The sequence below is a fragment of the Brachyhypopomus gauderio genome, chromosome 1, assembly GCF_052324685.1.
Source record: "Brachyhypopomus gauderio isolate BG-103 chromosome 1, BGAUD_0.2, whole genome shotgun sequence".
Lineage (NCBI taxonomy): Eukaryota > Metazoa > Chordata > Actinopteri > Gymnotiformes > Hypopomidae > Brachyhypopomus > Brachyhypopomus gauderio.
This window is the reverse complement of record NC_135211.1, coordinates 27,445,885-27,461,317: the sequence shown is the minus strand read 5'-3', so window position 1 is coordinate 27,461,317 and position 15,433 is coordinate 27,445,885. Positions and strand designations below refer to the sequence as shown.

The following is a 15,433-nucleotide window of genomic DNA, read 5'->3' as shown; positions in this document are numbered from 1 at the left end:
ATACTGTATTACAGGAATCCAGATTAGCAGCTAATGACCCACACAGCAACCAGGAAGTGATATCGGGTGGCGTGGGAGCCGTGTCAACAGTAGGCTGTGGTTAATCATTCATGGGTCTCACCTGGCTCCTTCTGTAGGGAAGTGCGGCAGGTGTGTTCTGAGTGAGAAAAGAGCCAGACCTCCTCAAACCTCAATCCAGGAAGTTGGGCTTCCATTGGCTATGTGGTAGCTGAGGTCTGAACACCAGCACCTTATGCCTCTATATATCCAACACGATTTCAGTGAGAGGAACGACAAGTTTGAGTTGAGATCCTCCAGCTGAGCTCCTGATTGAGTCTGTCCACATGGGTGTCGGTTTATGCATGAAAGCTGTACGATAATCTTATCTGGCATCTCCTTATCTGCTTATGCTATTCGTTGTGGAACATGGTTTGTGTAAACACACTCAGACGGAGCCACAGGAACACATCTTCAGTGCTGCTCTGGAAACTGTGGGTCTGTGGGTGAATGCTTGCCGAGTCTCTGCATGCTAGCATTAGCCTCCTAGCATTAGTATCCTTAAATGCCAAAGATGAGACTCTCAGTCAGAAAGCTGTGCAAATCTGCTGTGATTTGCTGGGACAGCAGAAAGCTACCACATAACTTTTCCAACTAGTTTGTTGCCTACCTGCAAAGTGGCTTAATGCAAATGTAGCTTTTTGCATAATCTCAAGGGACTTGGATTATTAGCTGTGTGAGGAAAGTGATCAATCCTAATCTATACATTCAGGTTGACTTGTATGAAAGAACCCCCCCCCCCCCCCCCCCCCCCCCCCCCACACACACACACACACACCCTCTCTTTCCTGACCGACAGTATGACCCCAGTATGACCTCAGTGTGACAGCAGTGTGTCCCAAGCACAAGGTATGACAGGGATGTTGATGTAGTGACACATGCCCACTGAGCCAGTATGCTGGAGAAACTGGGATGAGTGTTAAAGTGTGAGGCATGACCAGAAACAGCAGAACAATAAATAACAGCCCTCTCATGGGCTGGGGACTACCATCCTCCCCTCTCATGTCTTTGTTGTGTGTGTCTCTTATAGAGAAAGAGGCGCAGGTGGCAGTTTTGTGTGTGTGTGTGTGTGTGTGTGTGTGTGTGTGTGTGTGTGTGTGTGTGTGTGTGTGTGTGTGTGTGTGTGTGTGTGCGTGTGTGCGCTAATGAATGAGAAGGACTGTCGTTGCCTAGTGGTAGAACCGGTTGGAGTTTTGGTGTGTCCTCTAGAAGTCAGGGCCTGTGCCTGAGGAAGCTGTCATGGTTGCTGAGGGAAATGGGGTGTATGGTGTTGCCTGTCCCCCTGTGGCCTGTCCCCCTGTGGCCTGTCCCCCTGTGGCCTGTCCCCCTGTGGCCTGTCCCACTGTGGCCTGTCCCCCTGATGATCCTCCAGTGGATCTCTCCATATTGTATCGTATGTATTGTCAGCCCCTCACAAGCTACAGTGTTCAGTCACATTACTGAGATTTGCAGTTTTGTCGCATTTTCTTTCAGTTAGATACTTATGTGCCATCTAGAGATGTTTAAGTCAATTTGAGCTACTTGGAACATGGTGCTTGTAAACCTTGGTGACGTTTCAAACTGCCTAATTAATCTTTTAATGTATATGCTATTTGTTTTCTTTGACATGAAGGAAATGTAAAATCACTCTGGAAAACCATGTGTTGATCCACAGTGCCCCCTGGAGGCCATGTCATATACTGCACAATAGGAGTACAGGAGAGTGGTTATATTACAATGCCACAGCCATGAATTTCAGAATTACAAAGTGGCAATATCTGTCGTGTAAAAACATTTTTAAAACAAGATGATGACATGTTTTCCACAGAATATTTTTAGGAAGGTTTGAACGTCAGAATGAATAATGGGTGACAAGAATCTGAAAGCCAAATTTCATACTATACAGTGCAGAAGATCTATATTTGGAAATTGAGTGAGGAACACATTTGAATAAAATCATTGATCATTTGGGATATGCTGTAAATGTCATGTAGGCAGGAACGGGCTCGAGTGCTGCACAACATCTCAGGTTCAGTCAGGCGTGCTTGAGCGTCTAGTTCTGAAAAATCTGTCTATGTCTGTTGTGTGTGTGTGCGCGTGTGTGTGTCTGTAGCTATGAAGGGCGACCGCAAGAGGTTAAAGTTGGAGAAGTCCGACCTGGTGAACCAGATGCAGCAGCTGTACACAACGCTGGAGAGCCGTGAGGAGCAGCTCAGAGACTTCATCAGGAACTACGACCAGCACAGAAAGGTCCGCCCACCCTTAACCCCGCCCACCCTTAACCCCCGCTCACCGGCACTCACCTGCCAGGCTTCACAAAGTTTGAGAAGCTGAGGATGATCAGATCACTGGCCTAAGTGCTGGGTGTCCAGCTCTCACACTGGACGTTGCGCTGGGTCTGGGGTGAGGTGTGAGGTGTGAGGTGTGTTTGCTCGTCTGTGTGCAGGAGAGCGAGGACGCGGTGAAGGCGCTGGCGAAGGAGAAAGACCTGCTGGAGCGGGAGAAGTGGGACCTGCGTCGACAGACCAAAGAGGCCACGGAGCACGCAAACCTGCTGCGCTCACACATGGACATGAAGGAGAACCGCATCAAAGAGCTGGAGGCCGAACTGACCATGGTGAGACACACACACGCACACACACACACACACACACAGAACCACGGAGACACCACGACCACACACACGGGACCTCGTGTATATATATATATATATATATATATATATATATATATATATATATATATATATATATATATATATATATATATATATAGAACCCACACAAAAAGAATCACAAAAACAGAACCACAAGGACGGACATATCACCAAACATAGAGAGAGAGAGAGAGAGGGAGGGATCTGATAGCCTCAGTGAGAGATCTTTGCTAGGCTTCATAGTTACACAATAAACACACACACACACACACACAGAGCCCTGCAGAGAGACTGAGGGCAATGTTGTCAGTGTAGTAAAAGCATTATGCGTTTGCTGGATGTGTCTAAGCTATCGTGTGCAGGCCACCTGTGGGTCTTACTCCCGGTAATAGCTGTGCTGACTCCTGTTTCCACGGCACCCAGCTGGGGCTACGACTGCACGGCTGCACGTAACCCGCTGAGGCAGGCACGGGCGTCACCACTGAAGGCGGGGCGTCACCACTGAAGGCGGGGCTTTGCCACCGTAGGCGGGGCTAAGAGCTGAGGCAGCTCTGCACAATGACGAATGGCATTCATGATGGCGTTTACACAGCCAAACACGTCCGTTGCTGTGGAGATTTCAGATTTGGTGCTGTTCATTATCTCGGACCCATTGTATTGCTGGGTTATGTTTCTCTGGTTTCACCTAATTTTACTGAAAGTGTGTGCGTGTGTGTGGTGTGCGTGTGTGGTGTGTGTGTGTGCGTGTGTGTTCCTCCAGGCGAAGCAGTCTCTGGCCACTCTGACGAAGGACGTCCCCAAGCGTCACTCCGTTGCCATGCCGTCAGAGCCTGTAGTGAACGGGAGTCAGGAGTGGGTTATGCAGGCGGAGCTTCCCCTCACTGCAGCTATCAGACAGAGTCAACAGACCCTGTACCACACACACACACAGGGTACACACACACACACGCACACACACACACACACACCCTGTACCACACACACACACACACACAATTACAGACCCTGTACCACACACACACACAGGGTACCCACACACACACACACACACACACACACACACACACACACACACACACACACACACACAATTACAGACCCTGTACCACACACACACACACACAGAGTACACACACACACACACACAGAGTACACACACACACACACACACACACACACACACACACACACACACACACAGGGTACACACACACACACACACACACACACACACAATTACAGACCCTGTACCACACACACACACAGGGTACACACACACACACAATTACAGACCCTGTACCACACACACACACACACACACACACACACACACACACACACACACACACACACAATTACAGACCCTGTACCACACACACACACACAGGGTACACACACACACACACACACACACACACACACACACACACAATTACAGACCCTGTACCACACACACACACACAGGGTACACACACACACACACACACACACACACACACACAATTACAGACCCTGTACCACACACACAGGGTACACACACACACACACACACAATTACAGACCCTGTACCACACACACACACAGGGTACACACACACACACACAATTACAGACCCTGTACCACACACACACACAGGGTACACACACACACACACCATTACAGACCCTGTACCACACACACACACACAGGGTACACACACACACACACACACACAATTACAGACCCTGTACCACACACACACACACACACACACACACACACACACACACACACACACACACACACACACACACACACACAATTACAGACCCTGTACCACACACACACACAGGGTACACACACACACACAATTACAGACCCTGTACCACACACACACACAGGGTACACACACACACACAATTACAGACCCTGTACCACACACACACACAGGGTACACACACACACACACACACACACACACACACACAATTACAGACCCTGTACCACACACACACAGGGTACACACACACACACACACACACACACACACACAATTACAGACCCTGTACCACACACACACAGGGTACACACACACACACACACACACACACACAATTACAGACCCTGTACCACACACACACACAAGGTACACACACACACACACACACACACACAATTACAGACCCTGTACCACACACACACACAGGGTACACACACACACACACACACACACACACACACACACACACACACACAATTACAGACCCTGTACCACGCACACCCCGCAGACAGACAGGGTAAAACACACACATGCAGATACACACATGCTCACACACACATGACCTGCAGTCACCACACACACTGTCATGATGTTCTCTGACACCTAATTACACAGCTCATCACTAGCACTCATCGTGGTGAATGCACGGTTCTCAACAGACACAAAGCCCCGCCCACTCAACTCCTCAGTACCCAGAACCACAGAGCCTCATCCTCACTAGCCGTGTCCCCCCTTGTCTGTCCCACCCCAGGTGCACTGCGCATCAGTCCCTGCCACTCTCGCCAGCCCTCTGTCCTCTCGGACGCCTCGGCGGCCGATGGCGACCGCTCGTCCACCCCCAGCGACATGAACTCGCCCCGCCATCGGACCCACTCCCTCTGCAATGTAAGAGCTGCCTGGCACCCTCGACCAAGTAATCAGCCTCCCGCCTTCTTCCTCCACCTCCTACATACATCATTACCAGGTCTGCTCACGAGTAGGGCTTCAGGGTCCCACCTCAGAGCCACAGTAGCTCGGAGCCATTCCCTCAAAGTCCCGCTGGAGTGGGGAAGTCCCGCGCGGGACGTCGGACAGAGCTCAGTGATCCTGAAGCCCTGCCACTGAGGAGACTCTTACTGTACAGGGACTCTAATGGAACATGTGACTGACCTGCCCATGTGTCTCCACTATTACCCCTCCCTCTGTGTCTGCGACTCTCCCTGTGGGTCTCTCTCCCTCCCACTCTCTCTCTCTCTCTCTCTCTCTCTCTCTCTGGACTCTGTTTGTCTCTCTCTCTCTCTCTCTCTGGACTCTTTGTGTGTGTGTGTGTGTGTCTTTTTCTTGCTATTGCACTCTCTCTCTCTCTCTCTCTCTCTCTCTCTCTCTCTCTCTCTCTCTCTCTCTCTCTCTCTCTCTCGTTGTGTGTGTGTGCCCAGTCCATGGAGGACCTCGAGGACCAGAAGCGTAAGAAGAAGAAGGAAAAGATGAGTTTGGGTTCTCTCTCTCGAGTCTTTGCCCGCGGCAAGTCCCAGCGCAAGTCTCTGGACCCTGGCCTGTTTGATGGTACTTCCACCCCTGATTATTATATAGAGGAGGATGCCGACTGGTGATTAGAGCGTGTGTGTGCGTGTGTGTGTGCGCGCGTGTGTGTGCGCGCGTGTGTGTGCGTGCGTGTGTGTGTGTGTGTGTGTGTGTTCGTGTGGGCGTATGCTTGTGCGCACATGTATTGCGCTGTTTCCCCGCAAACCACAGGAAAGAGAAAGACCTGCTGCCTCCTTGAAATGTACATACTACACTCAAGATAATGTATGTAAATGAAATATATTTATATATGTAGGCATATGTAAATATGTTTACATGCATATAAATATATACAAGGGATCATTTGCGTGTGAATATGTTAATGCTGTGTTATAACGCCTTTATTTGTGGTAATATATGTCTTTTTTATAAACTGGAAACTTGAAATCCTGCTGTGCATTTGTAAATAAGAGTTCTTGTGCACCTTGTGTTCATTATGTCTGTCCTGAACACTTCTTTTCTGCCCAATTTGGATGTCCGTGTTTGCTCCAATCATGTCTAATTTGATTTGCATTTCCTGTTTCCATCCAACACATGGACCATCTCCACACCAACCCCTTGGACTTTTACAGAATGTGCTGTTGATTTGGTCTTCAGCTATTTGCAGGACAAACTGTGATTACTCAAAACCCAGTGTGATATTATTTTTGACTTGATTTAGGTCTGTACATAGGTGAAAAGGCTATTATTATTAGATAAGTAAGAAATAAACCCACATATATTAAACTCCATTATAAAGTAATATCACAGCAGTAGAATATCATTTTATACACACACCCACAAGAGCAGTTTTTCTCTTGAATAAACAAAACAAGTAAAAATTGAAAAATCATTACAATTAAGTGAGCACACTCATTTGTATGTCTAGGTGAACCGGGCCTGTTAAATTAACACAGCATGCTATAATATAGAGCTATAGGGAGACTCTTGAGGAGATACCAGTGTGGTAGAGGAGTTAACAGTTCTATAGGGGAAATCAGAGAGAGAGGGAGAGAGAGAGAGAGAGAGAGAGATTACCACTGTAAAAGAGATATCTGCCTTACAAAGGATATATCAGTGCTTTAGAGGAAATATCAATTCTGCAAGAGAGAAATCAATGCTATTGGGGAGATATCAAAAATATTAAAGATGTATACTGATATCTGTTCTACCGAACTGATTGTAGGGAGGTGTTAGTGCTGTAGGAAATATATAAGCACTGAAAAAGAGATATCTGTGCTATAGGACAAGATACAAAGACATCGAGTGGGATACTCCGTATGTAGGAGCTAGTCAATACACTACAGCAGGATAGTGATGGAGATATCAATACTGTAGAGGAGATATCAATACTGTTCTCCTAAGACACTCCTTTTTAAAAGTTGCATGAAAAGGGTGTTCCAAGTTTAAATGGTTCCTGATGAAGGAAATATGGGATGGATGTTTTCAGACAGTAGTAAAATTCACTAAAACTGATCAAAATGTACTGATGAATTCGCTTGGACACAGTTACATTTTGATTTCAGGGGCTGACTGAAATATCTTAGCACTGAACCCCTTCATCATGATTTGTCTTTGCACATTAAATGAAAAGTGAGCCACCCCCCCCCCCCCCCCCCCCCCAATGGGTGCTAAGCATCCAGTACACTTTAGCAAGTGCCAAAGGTTACAGTGAAGGAAGTGTTACACGGTTAAATATTTTCAATTTCGAGAAGGAATTTCCTCGTACATGAGTGTTTTTACGAAATAATCTTCTCTTTATTACTCCAGTGTGCAAAAAGAATGTCTGCAAAAAAGTCGAACCCAAAGCCTAACATGCATCGCTTTCATTACGTGCTTCTGAGCGTGCTCACCAAGACCAACGATGTCATTCTCCTCTGTCTCTGCTGACATATCAAACACTTCTTTTCTTTTAAAAACTTTTATTTCCATTGTGGGGACACTGATTTTTCTTCGTTCAGCACTGTTAAAATAAAGTTTCGTTACTCATGTCGTTCTAATGAATTTTATGTTGTAAGGTTTGTAATGTAGATTATGTCAGGCTTAAGAGTAAATCTATTAAAGACGTTTATTTAAAGGTTAGAAACAAGGCTATTTCAGTGCAACAACACTGTCTTCATTTCACAGACAGAGAAAGGTTTTAACATTCTGGAAATAAATATGATTAAAAAGATATCAAAATAAAATCTTATTTTAAAATAAAACCCATATCCCGACATCCATGTTCCTTTCTTCTTGACCCTGTGTGTGTGTGTGTGTGTGAGTGTGTGTGTCTCTCATATAATGGTTTCCTCCTAACCTTCTTGCTCCGGGGTTTCCATGTTCTCAGGTAAACTCCCCCTGCTGTTCATCTGTGGTTACTACACACCATCTGTGTTAACACGTGTCCTAACATTGTCTGACCTCAGTGGACACGAGTGCCCTAAACTCCACTGCATTCATAACCTACATGAGTTATGTCAACTGAAACTGCTGTCATGTGCACACCATTAACCTTTTGATGATGGCAAAAATACAGTCGTTTTTTTAGCCTCATGGGAGGATTTTTTGTGACAACTGACTCTTGAAAGATTTAAATGTATATATCAGTAACAAAGTATTAACATTAGAGTTCAGATGCATCTTTAATTTGAACAGCCATAAAAATTAGTATTCTAGTTATTTTCTGTAGTTCTGTATAATTGGTCTTTTCTCATTACTTCAGATGATAGCAGAATGTGATCTCTGTCCCTTCCATTAAAAACTACATTTCCCATGAGCAAGATCTTCGCTCTGATTCTGTGCCTCTACTGAATTTAGGACCACTTCCATACATGGTGTCCCAGGAGAAGTCCTGCAGTCGTATTCTCTTCAGATAACTGCCTTCTAGTGCCCTAATTTCTCAGCTAATTAAAGACCAATTAAAACCTGATCTGAGCAAACGCAATTACGCTGAACTTGTAGCTAGCTCAAATGTACCCTTCTGTTGCTCAGACTCGCTTTAAAAATTAAATGACATTTGAAAGTATTATTATTAGTAGTAGTAATAGTGATATGAGTTTTATTATTAATCTTATAGACCGTGTATTTATATGAGGTACATTCCACATAGAAGTCCAATCAGCTTATCAGGAATAACTAGGGTGCCCCCTGCTGGTGCATATAGAAAATTACACTAGATAGTGCTCGTGAACAAGCCCAGTGATGGCGTTCCTCACTCGTGAGCTGTCAGCTGGCATACTCATGGCAAAGGCTGTTTCTGATGCATGTTATGAGTCTTTCAGTGGGTCATAGAGGCTACATGATTACAGCATGATTTGACTTTCAGCATGAAGTCTCAAGTAGGCAGAGGGGTGAATAAGGTGTAACAATTTCCTCCTCTATCCACAGCAGGACACCTAATCAAGGCTGTGAGCATGTTTGCTGTGGTGTATGTACTGTATGTGTGGGTGTGTGCACGTGTGTGGTTGTGTAATGTGTGTGTGTGGTGTGTGGGGGGAATATGCAGTGGAAGTGGAGTGTGTACCACATGTGGAAGTGGTTATGAACCTGGGAAGTTTCTGTGCTGAATTAGAGGCCTGATTACCCACAATGCTGTTCTCAGCAGCAGGCTCTGAGCCCCTGCTATGAAATTACAGTATGACTCACTTCCTCCGTTTTTGTTTGGCCTTTTTATGCCAGATGACAAAGGCTTGAAAGCCCTGTAGTGCTCTGAAGCCCCAACACTGCACACAGCCCTCTGTATGTGCTTTTCTGTAGCGCTCTTTCCTCTCAGAATGGATAAAGTACTATTTTCACTCTCAATCCCTCTGACCCCCTCAAACCCGCCCTTCCTCCTACTCCTGCCTCCCCTGACCAATCCAGACTCTGACAGCCTCTCCAGCCTGACGCAGCCCAGCCTATCAGATGGCGAGGAGCAGCTGGAGCGCCTGCAGCAGGCGGAGCTTACACGCACCAGGCCCATGTCTCTGTGGAAGGCGGGAACTGTTCAGGCCTGGCTTGAGGTTGTCATGGCAATGCCTATGTACATCCGAGCCTGCTCTGAGAATGTCAAGAGTGGAAAGGTATGGCTTCAGCTCCGCAGCCTCTTCCAGAGACACTCTGGACTGATTACACCTGTGTCCTTCTGCCTCTAAAGAACGATAAACCATTATTTCAGTCATTAGCAGCAACAGACAAAGTCAAGTTTCCATTAAAAAAAGGGGGAGAATATTCGCAGTAGCTGACGAAACGAAGCCGTGAGCGGTTAGCTGAGTGGGAGTAGTGGGTGTAGTGGGTGTAGTGGGAGTAGTAGTGGGTGTAGTGGGAGTAGTGGGTGTAGTGGGAGTAGTAGTGGGTGTAGTGGGCGGAGGAAGCCTCCACACGTGCTCAGGGAGCTGACGGTGCCCACGTGTCACAGGTGCTCCTGGGCCTGACGGATGAGGACCTGGAGATTGGTCTGGGGATCAGCAGTCCTCTCCACCGTAGGAAGCTCCGTCTGGCCATCGAGGACTACCGGGAGGCAGAGAGTGGAGCAGGGTGACACACACACACACACACACACACAGACTTAGATAAGCTATAAGATCACATAAGAGATATAATAATATAATAAGCCAAGTACATGTATTTCATCTAGATTGTTATGTTACATGTACATGTTATTTTGTAAATAATTCTCATTATTTATATTCTCATCATTTATTATTAGTCTTCACTTACATATGAAAGGAACAGATCACCCAGACGTGGACACACTTATTCATCAGTTAGAATGGTGTGTTAGCATAATGCTAACCAGCTGCTGTTCATGTGCATTCACTGTTAGCCACAGTTAGCTTCCTGACTAAACTAAACATCACCCATCTCAGGCTGTCAAAGGCTGCCGACATGGACCACCAGTGGGTGTGTAAGACGTGGCTGAGTGACCTGGGCCTCCTGCAGTACGCACAGACCTTCCAGAACCAGCTGGTGGACGGCAGAGTTCTGAGCTCGCTGACCCGCCGTGACCTGGAGAGTGTCTTCAACATCACCAACAAGTTTCACGTCAGCAGCCTGCTAGCAGGCGTCCAGCTACTCACCATGCTGAGCTTCGACAAAGAGGCGAGCGGCCAGCCGTCGTCTGGAGGGGCTTGTCTGGGTGGAGCGGAGGGCTCTGGTGTAGACGTTTCATGTTTGTGATTGCTTATGTGTCCTGTACGTGTGTGTGTCCAAGTACGTGTGCACATATGTATGTGTGCAAATACATGCGTGCGTGGGTGTGTAATGTGAGGGAGTGTAATGTGTATGAAATATGCATGTGTGTTTAATGTATGTGTATGATTTCTGCATGTGTGATATCTGTGTGTGTGTGTGTGTGTGTGTGTGTGCGTGCGTGTGTGTGTGCGTGCATGCGTGTGTGTAATGTGCTGTTTTTCTCCTAGGCTCTGCAGACTCGTCGAGCGCAGTGTGAGCACCAGGATGTTGACCCCGTGGTGTGGAGCAGTCATCGTGTCATTAAGTGGGTCAGAGACATCGATCTGAAGGTATGGGGGGGATCCTAATGAGTCTCAACTAATGTCACAGAAGGTCTTTCAAAATACAAGTCCTCTTCTTTTCCTATACGCTATGCACCAGTTTTTTGCATACCAATGATCAGCTGTGTGGTATTGTTTTACTCCAGCATGTTCTGTGGGACGGCTCAGTATGTAAATGGCTTCAATAGCTACAGAACATCTTGAATTTCGCATCCAGTGTGCACTGAATGAAATTTTGCATGATTCTGCTGCACTGTATAAGCCAAACAGTTCTCCAAACCTTCTGTCAATTACCTGCTTGGTTACTGTGTGCCTTCAGCACTAGCTGTGTCAATTACCTTAAGGTGTGTCTGTGTGTGTGTCCGAGTGTCTCTCTGTCAACATACAGTCCATCTATTTTTTGTGCTCTTAAAGAAAGAAGTGAGTTTAATGGGCAGTATGTCTGCTTTACAGCTTTGTCAGATTTAAAATCTGTACTGGACAATCACAGAATCACACAACACTGGCTGCTTGTCCACTCTACCTTGGCCCAAAATTCCACAGAACCATAAGTAATTGGACAAAGAGCTGCTCTGTTGTGTCTTGGCCAGGGTATAAATGACTGACCTGGCCAGTTCAAAGCACTCTAATGTTGTTGCCTTAAATTCTGCAGTTACTAACATGGCAATATGTTTTACTTGGCTGTCCTACGATAAGGTTCAGTCCCAATATGCTTGGCTGTGAGCTATGAAGATGCTGATCATGTCTTTGTTAAGAGAAGAAGATACTCTCCCTGAAAATGTAACACCTGTGTAAACAAAAGTGCTCAGCTCTACACCTAGAGGTTTTTTTTTCACAATTTCCTTTCCATTTGGACATGCACGTAGGCATATGTGACATTCGGGTGAAATTTCAGGATGAACCTAAAATGAACTCTGACCTTTACAGGTGAACTTCTCTAAACTACTGAAAGCATATGTCCCACTGTTTAGTGTTTCAGTACTTTTTGCATAGCTTGCTGTTCGCTAACAAGGAGCTTAACGGCAAAATTATCAAGTGTTTGATCCATGAATTGAGCAATACATTTCCTGGTTCAATTAGAATTGGTATTTTAACAGACCTCATCATGCTGTTCACATTTTGAAATCATGAGACCAAGACGACACCTAACAATTGATCATCAGTACCTCACCATTGCGAGGCTCCAAACAGGATGTTCTCAAATGGAAGTGGCCACTGAGCTTAGACTGTCACAGAGTGTCATCAGCAGACTGCGACAGAGATACAGATATATATTCCAGAGAGACTGGAAGAGTCACAGAAAGGTGTAGAAGTGGACCTGTGGCCACATCCCATACTGATAACTGCTTCATTGTGAACAGTGTGAACAGTGAACGAGATGATGAATGCCACACAGGGTGAGAGGCACCCAAGTGTCACATCAGACCATTCAAAACAGTTCAGAGTGGTATGTGTGGTATGAACAGGAGTCATCGTCTTGCATGGGCCAGGGAACATTTGTACTGGACGAGGGACCAGTGGACCTCAGTGCTGTTTACTGATGGAAGTAGATTCATGCTGAGCAGAAATGATGGCGCTAAGGAGAGTGCATCAGCCACTGCTCTCATCAGACGAGTCTTTGGTGGTGGTGGTGGTGGTGGTGGTGGTGGTGGTGTTTGTGTGGGCAGGTGTGTCTAGTCAATACAGAACTGCCCTGCACTTTATGACAAGTCCGTACTACTTGAATAACATCATTGTGCCTCTGCATGAACAACACGGGCCTAATTTCATCTCCATGGACGACAACGCTCCGGCACATGGAGGTGGCTTCATTAGGAAAGGCTACTGGAGACTGGGGTTCCTCACATGGAGCGGCCTGCCCTTTCTCCAGACCTGAATCACATAGACCTACAGGATCAGCTGAGTCACCATGTAGAGGCTCATAACTCTGAACCCCAGAACCTCAATGACCTGAGGGCCCTTCAGGAGTGGGATGCCATGTGTCAGCAGACAATAAATCGACTTGTGATCAGCATAAGAGGTCGTTGTCAGGACGTAATCGACGCTCAAGGACACATGACAGATTATTGAGACATTTGACATTTTTTGTTGGGGTATACCCACTACTGTAGTGTGAATGTATTACGTTCTCCATAAATTTCACCCAAAAGCCAAATATCCTTAAGTAGTGAGTAGTATATATACTCTCAAATTAATGCCACAGTTCACACACTAATGGCCCTTTCTTGGTACACCATTGAATTACAATTAAGGTATGCACCACATGTAATGAAGGTCTTGTAGTGGTGATGTCAGAGGAAGTATGTTTGCACTCCCAGTGTTCTTCCATTATTGGGAAGAGGTCTGTGTGCTGGTGTGTTCACTTCTTTGCCCTGTAACAGGAGTATGCCGATAGCCTGCAGAACAGTGGAATCCACGGGGCCGTGATGGTACTCGATCCGTCCTTCAGCGCTGAAAGCCTGGCCAAAGCCCTGGAGATCCCCAGTAATAAGCACATGATCCATCGGCACCTATACGAGGAGATGAAGGTGCTACTGAATCCAGCACGGTGAGGCTCCGCCCACTCACACTGCATTCTGTAATCCACCTTAGTCAGTCATGCCATTTCACTGGCATCTTTTTATTCTTTTTCTATTGTTATATTCTATTAGAAGGTTCTATTTTCAGTTGTTTACACTAAAGCTACATTCACAATGTTATTAACCAACACTGACAGCTCCGCAAAACAGCAATACAGACGAGCCCTGGCAGTAACGACAAAATATGGAGTCAATATAGGTCCTACATTTTTGAGAGTTAATATTGAGAGTTAAAAAAGCAGGTTAGTAAACAGACTATTTATGTTTTTAATTGTCTATTATGAGTTTAATATTCTTGAAGAGTCCGTTTTCGTTTTCATTGCGCCTTTTCTTGCTCGCGCTTCTCTCAGTCTCACTCTCGCCTCCAGAAGTTTCTCGCTTTTGACTTTTGGACCTGATTTGACGGGTGGGCGAGATTTACACAGTCATTGGCTGATGGAGTTAAGCCCCGCCCACCAATCCCATTCTACACACACGATTACAATATACAACAGGGTAGCAGTAACTCCACAACAACTTCAGTCTACTTCAGTCTATCACTGTGGGTTACTAAAATAGATAATCGTTAAAAGTAGCTGATATGAGAAAACATAAACACACATCTTACCTGTGTTTGCTGGTTGGCCATTTTCCAAACAGGGTGAGATTGGTGCTTTTGCTGATGTAGCAGGGTGTGTCGCAGGGTGTGTAGAATGGGATAGGTGGGCGGGGCTTAACTCCATCAGCCAATGACTGTGTAAATCCCACCCACCCGTCAAATCAGGTCCAAAAGTCAAAAGTGAGAAACTTCTGGAGGCGAGAGTGAGAATGAGAGAAGCGCGAGCGAGAAAAGGCGCAACGAAAACTGATTCTTCAAGAATATTAAACTCATAATAGACAATTAAAAACATAAATATTCTGTTTACAAACCTGCTTTTTTAACTCTCAATATTAACGACAGTTTTCTCAATTACAAAATGTCATTTATTGATTATGGATTCTGTTTTTTGATTCTCAAAACTTTAGGACCTATATTGACGCCATAACAAAAGCAGCTAACGCAAGTCATCTGACTTTTTCACCTCCTTGACCTGATCACGTACAACCGACATACTCTTTGTCGCCCTCTAGAGGAAAAGGCAATACGTGAGCTAGACTAGAGCAACCCTCAAGCCAGTTTTAATACCATGAGCTGTCTCATAAACACTATGATTTTAGTTGTTGATCACACTGCTCATCCAAAATACCATTTCGGAGGACAGGTGCTTTCAGATTACACATAGATACACTTCATACATTTCACATAGCCTTGAATTATCAACACGAACCATCAAAATTAGCTATTTCAATCTAAGTAAAAAAAAAAATTGGTACAGAATTGTGTGGCTTGTATTGTGACCGTAGCCTGTAG

The 15,433-nt window shown here is 45.7% G+C and overlaps 1 protein-coding gene across 7 annotated transcripts in view; it reads left to right on the top strand.

Annotated features, from left to right (window-relative positions):
• The window catches only part of kaznb (kazrin, periplakin interacting protein b), a 134,154-nt gene that overhangs the window by 116,127 nt on the left and 2,594 nt on the right, over positions 1-15,433 (top strand). For 3 of the 7 annotated variants that reach the window (XM_077007299.1, XM_077007309.1, XM_077007320.1), the window contains 10 exons: positions 2,150-2,286; positions 2,483-2,653; positions 3,453-3,624; positions 5,203-5,336; positions 5,867-5,993; positions 9,834-10,033; positions 10,369-10,487; positions 10,820-11,051; positions 11,372-11,473; positions 13,846-14,012. In XM_077007299.1, coding sequence (XP_076863414.1) covers positions 2,150-2,286; positions 2,483-2,653; positions 3,453-3,624; positions 5,203-5,336; positions 5,867-5,993; positions 9,834-10,033; positions 10,369-10,487; positions 10,820-11,051; positions 11,372-11,473; positions 13,846-14,012 — 1,561 coding nt within the window. Of the gene's footprint in view, positions 1-2,149; positions 2,287-2,482; positions 2,654-3,452; positions 3,625-5,202; positions 5,365-5,866; positions 8,816-9,833; positions 10,034-10,368; positions 10,488-10,819; positions 11,052-11,371; positions 11,474-13,845; positions 14,013-15,433 lie in introns of those variants that run through there. The other 4 variants (XM_077007343.1, XR_013131060.1, XM_077007329.1 and 1 more) reach the window with 4 other exon arrangements.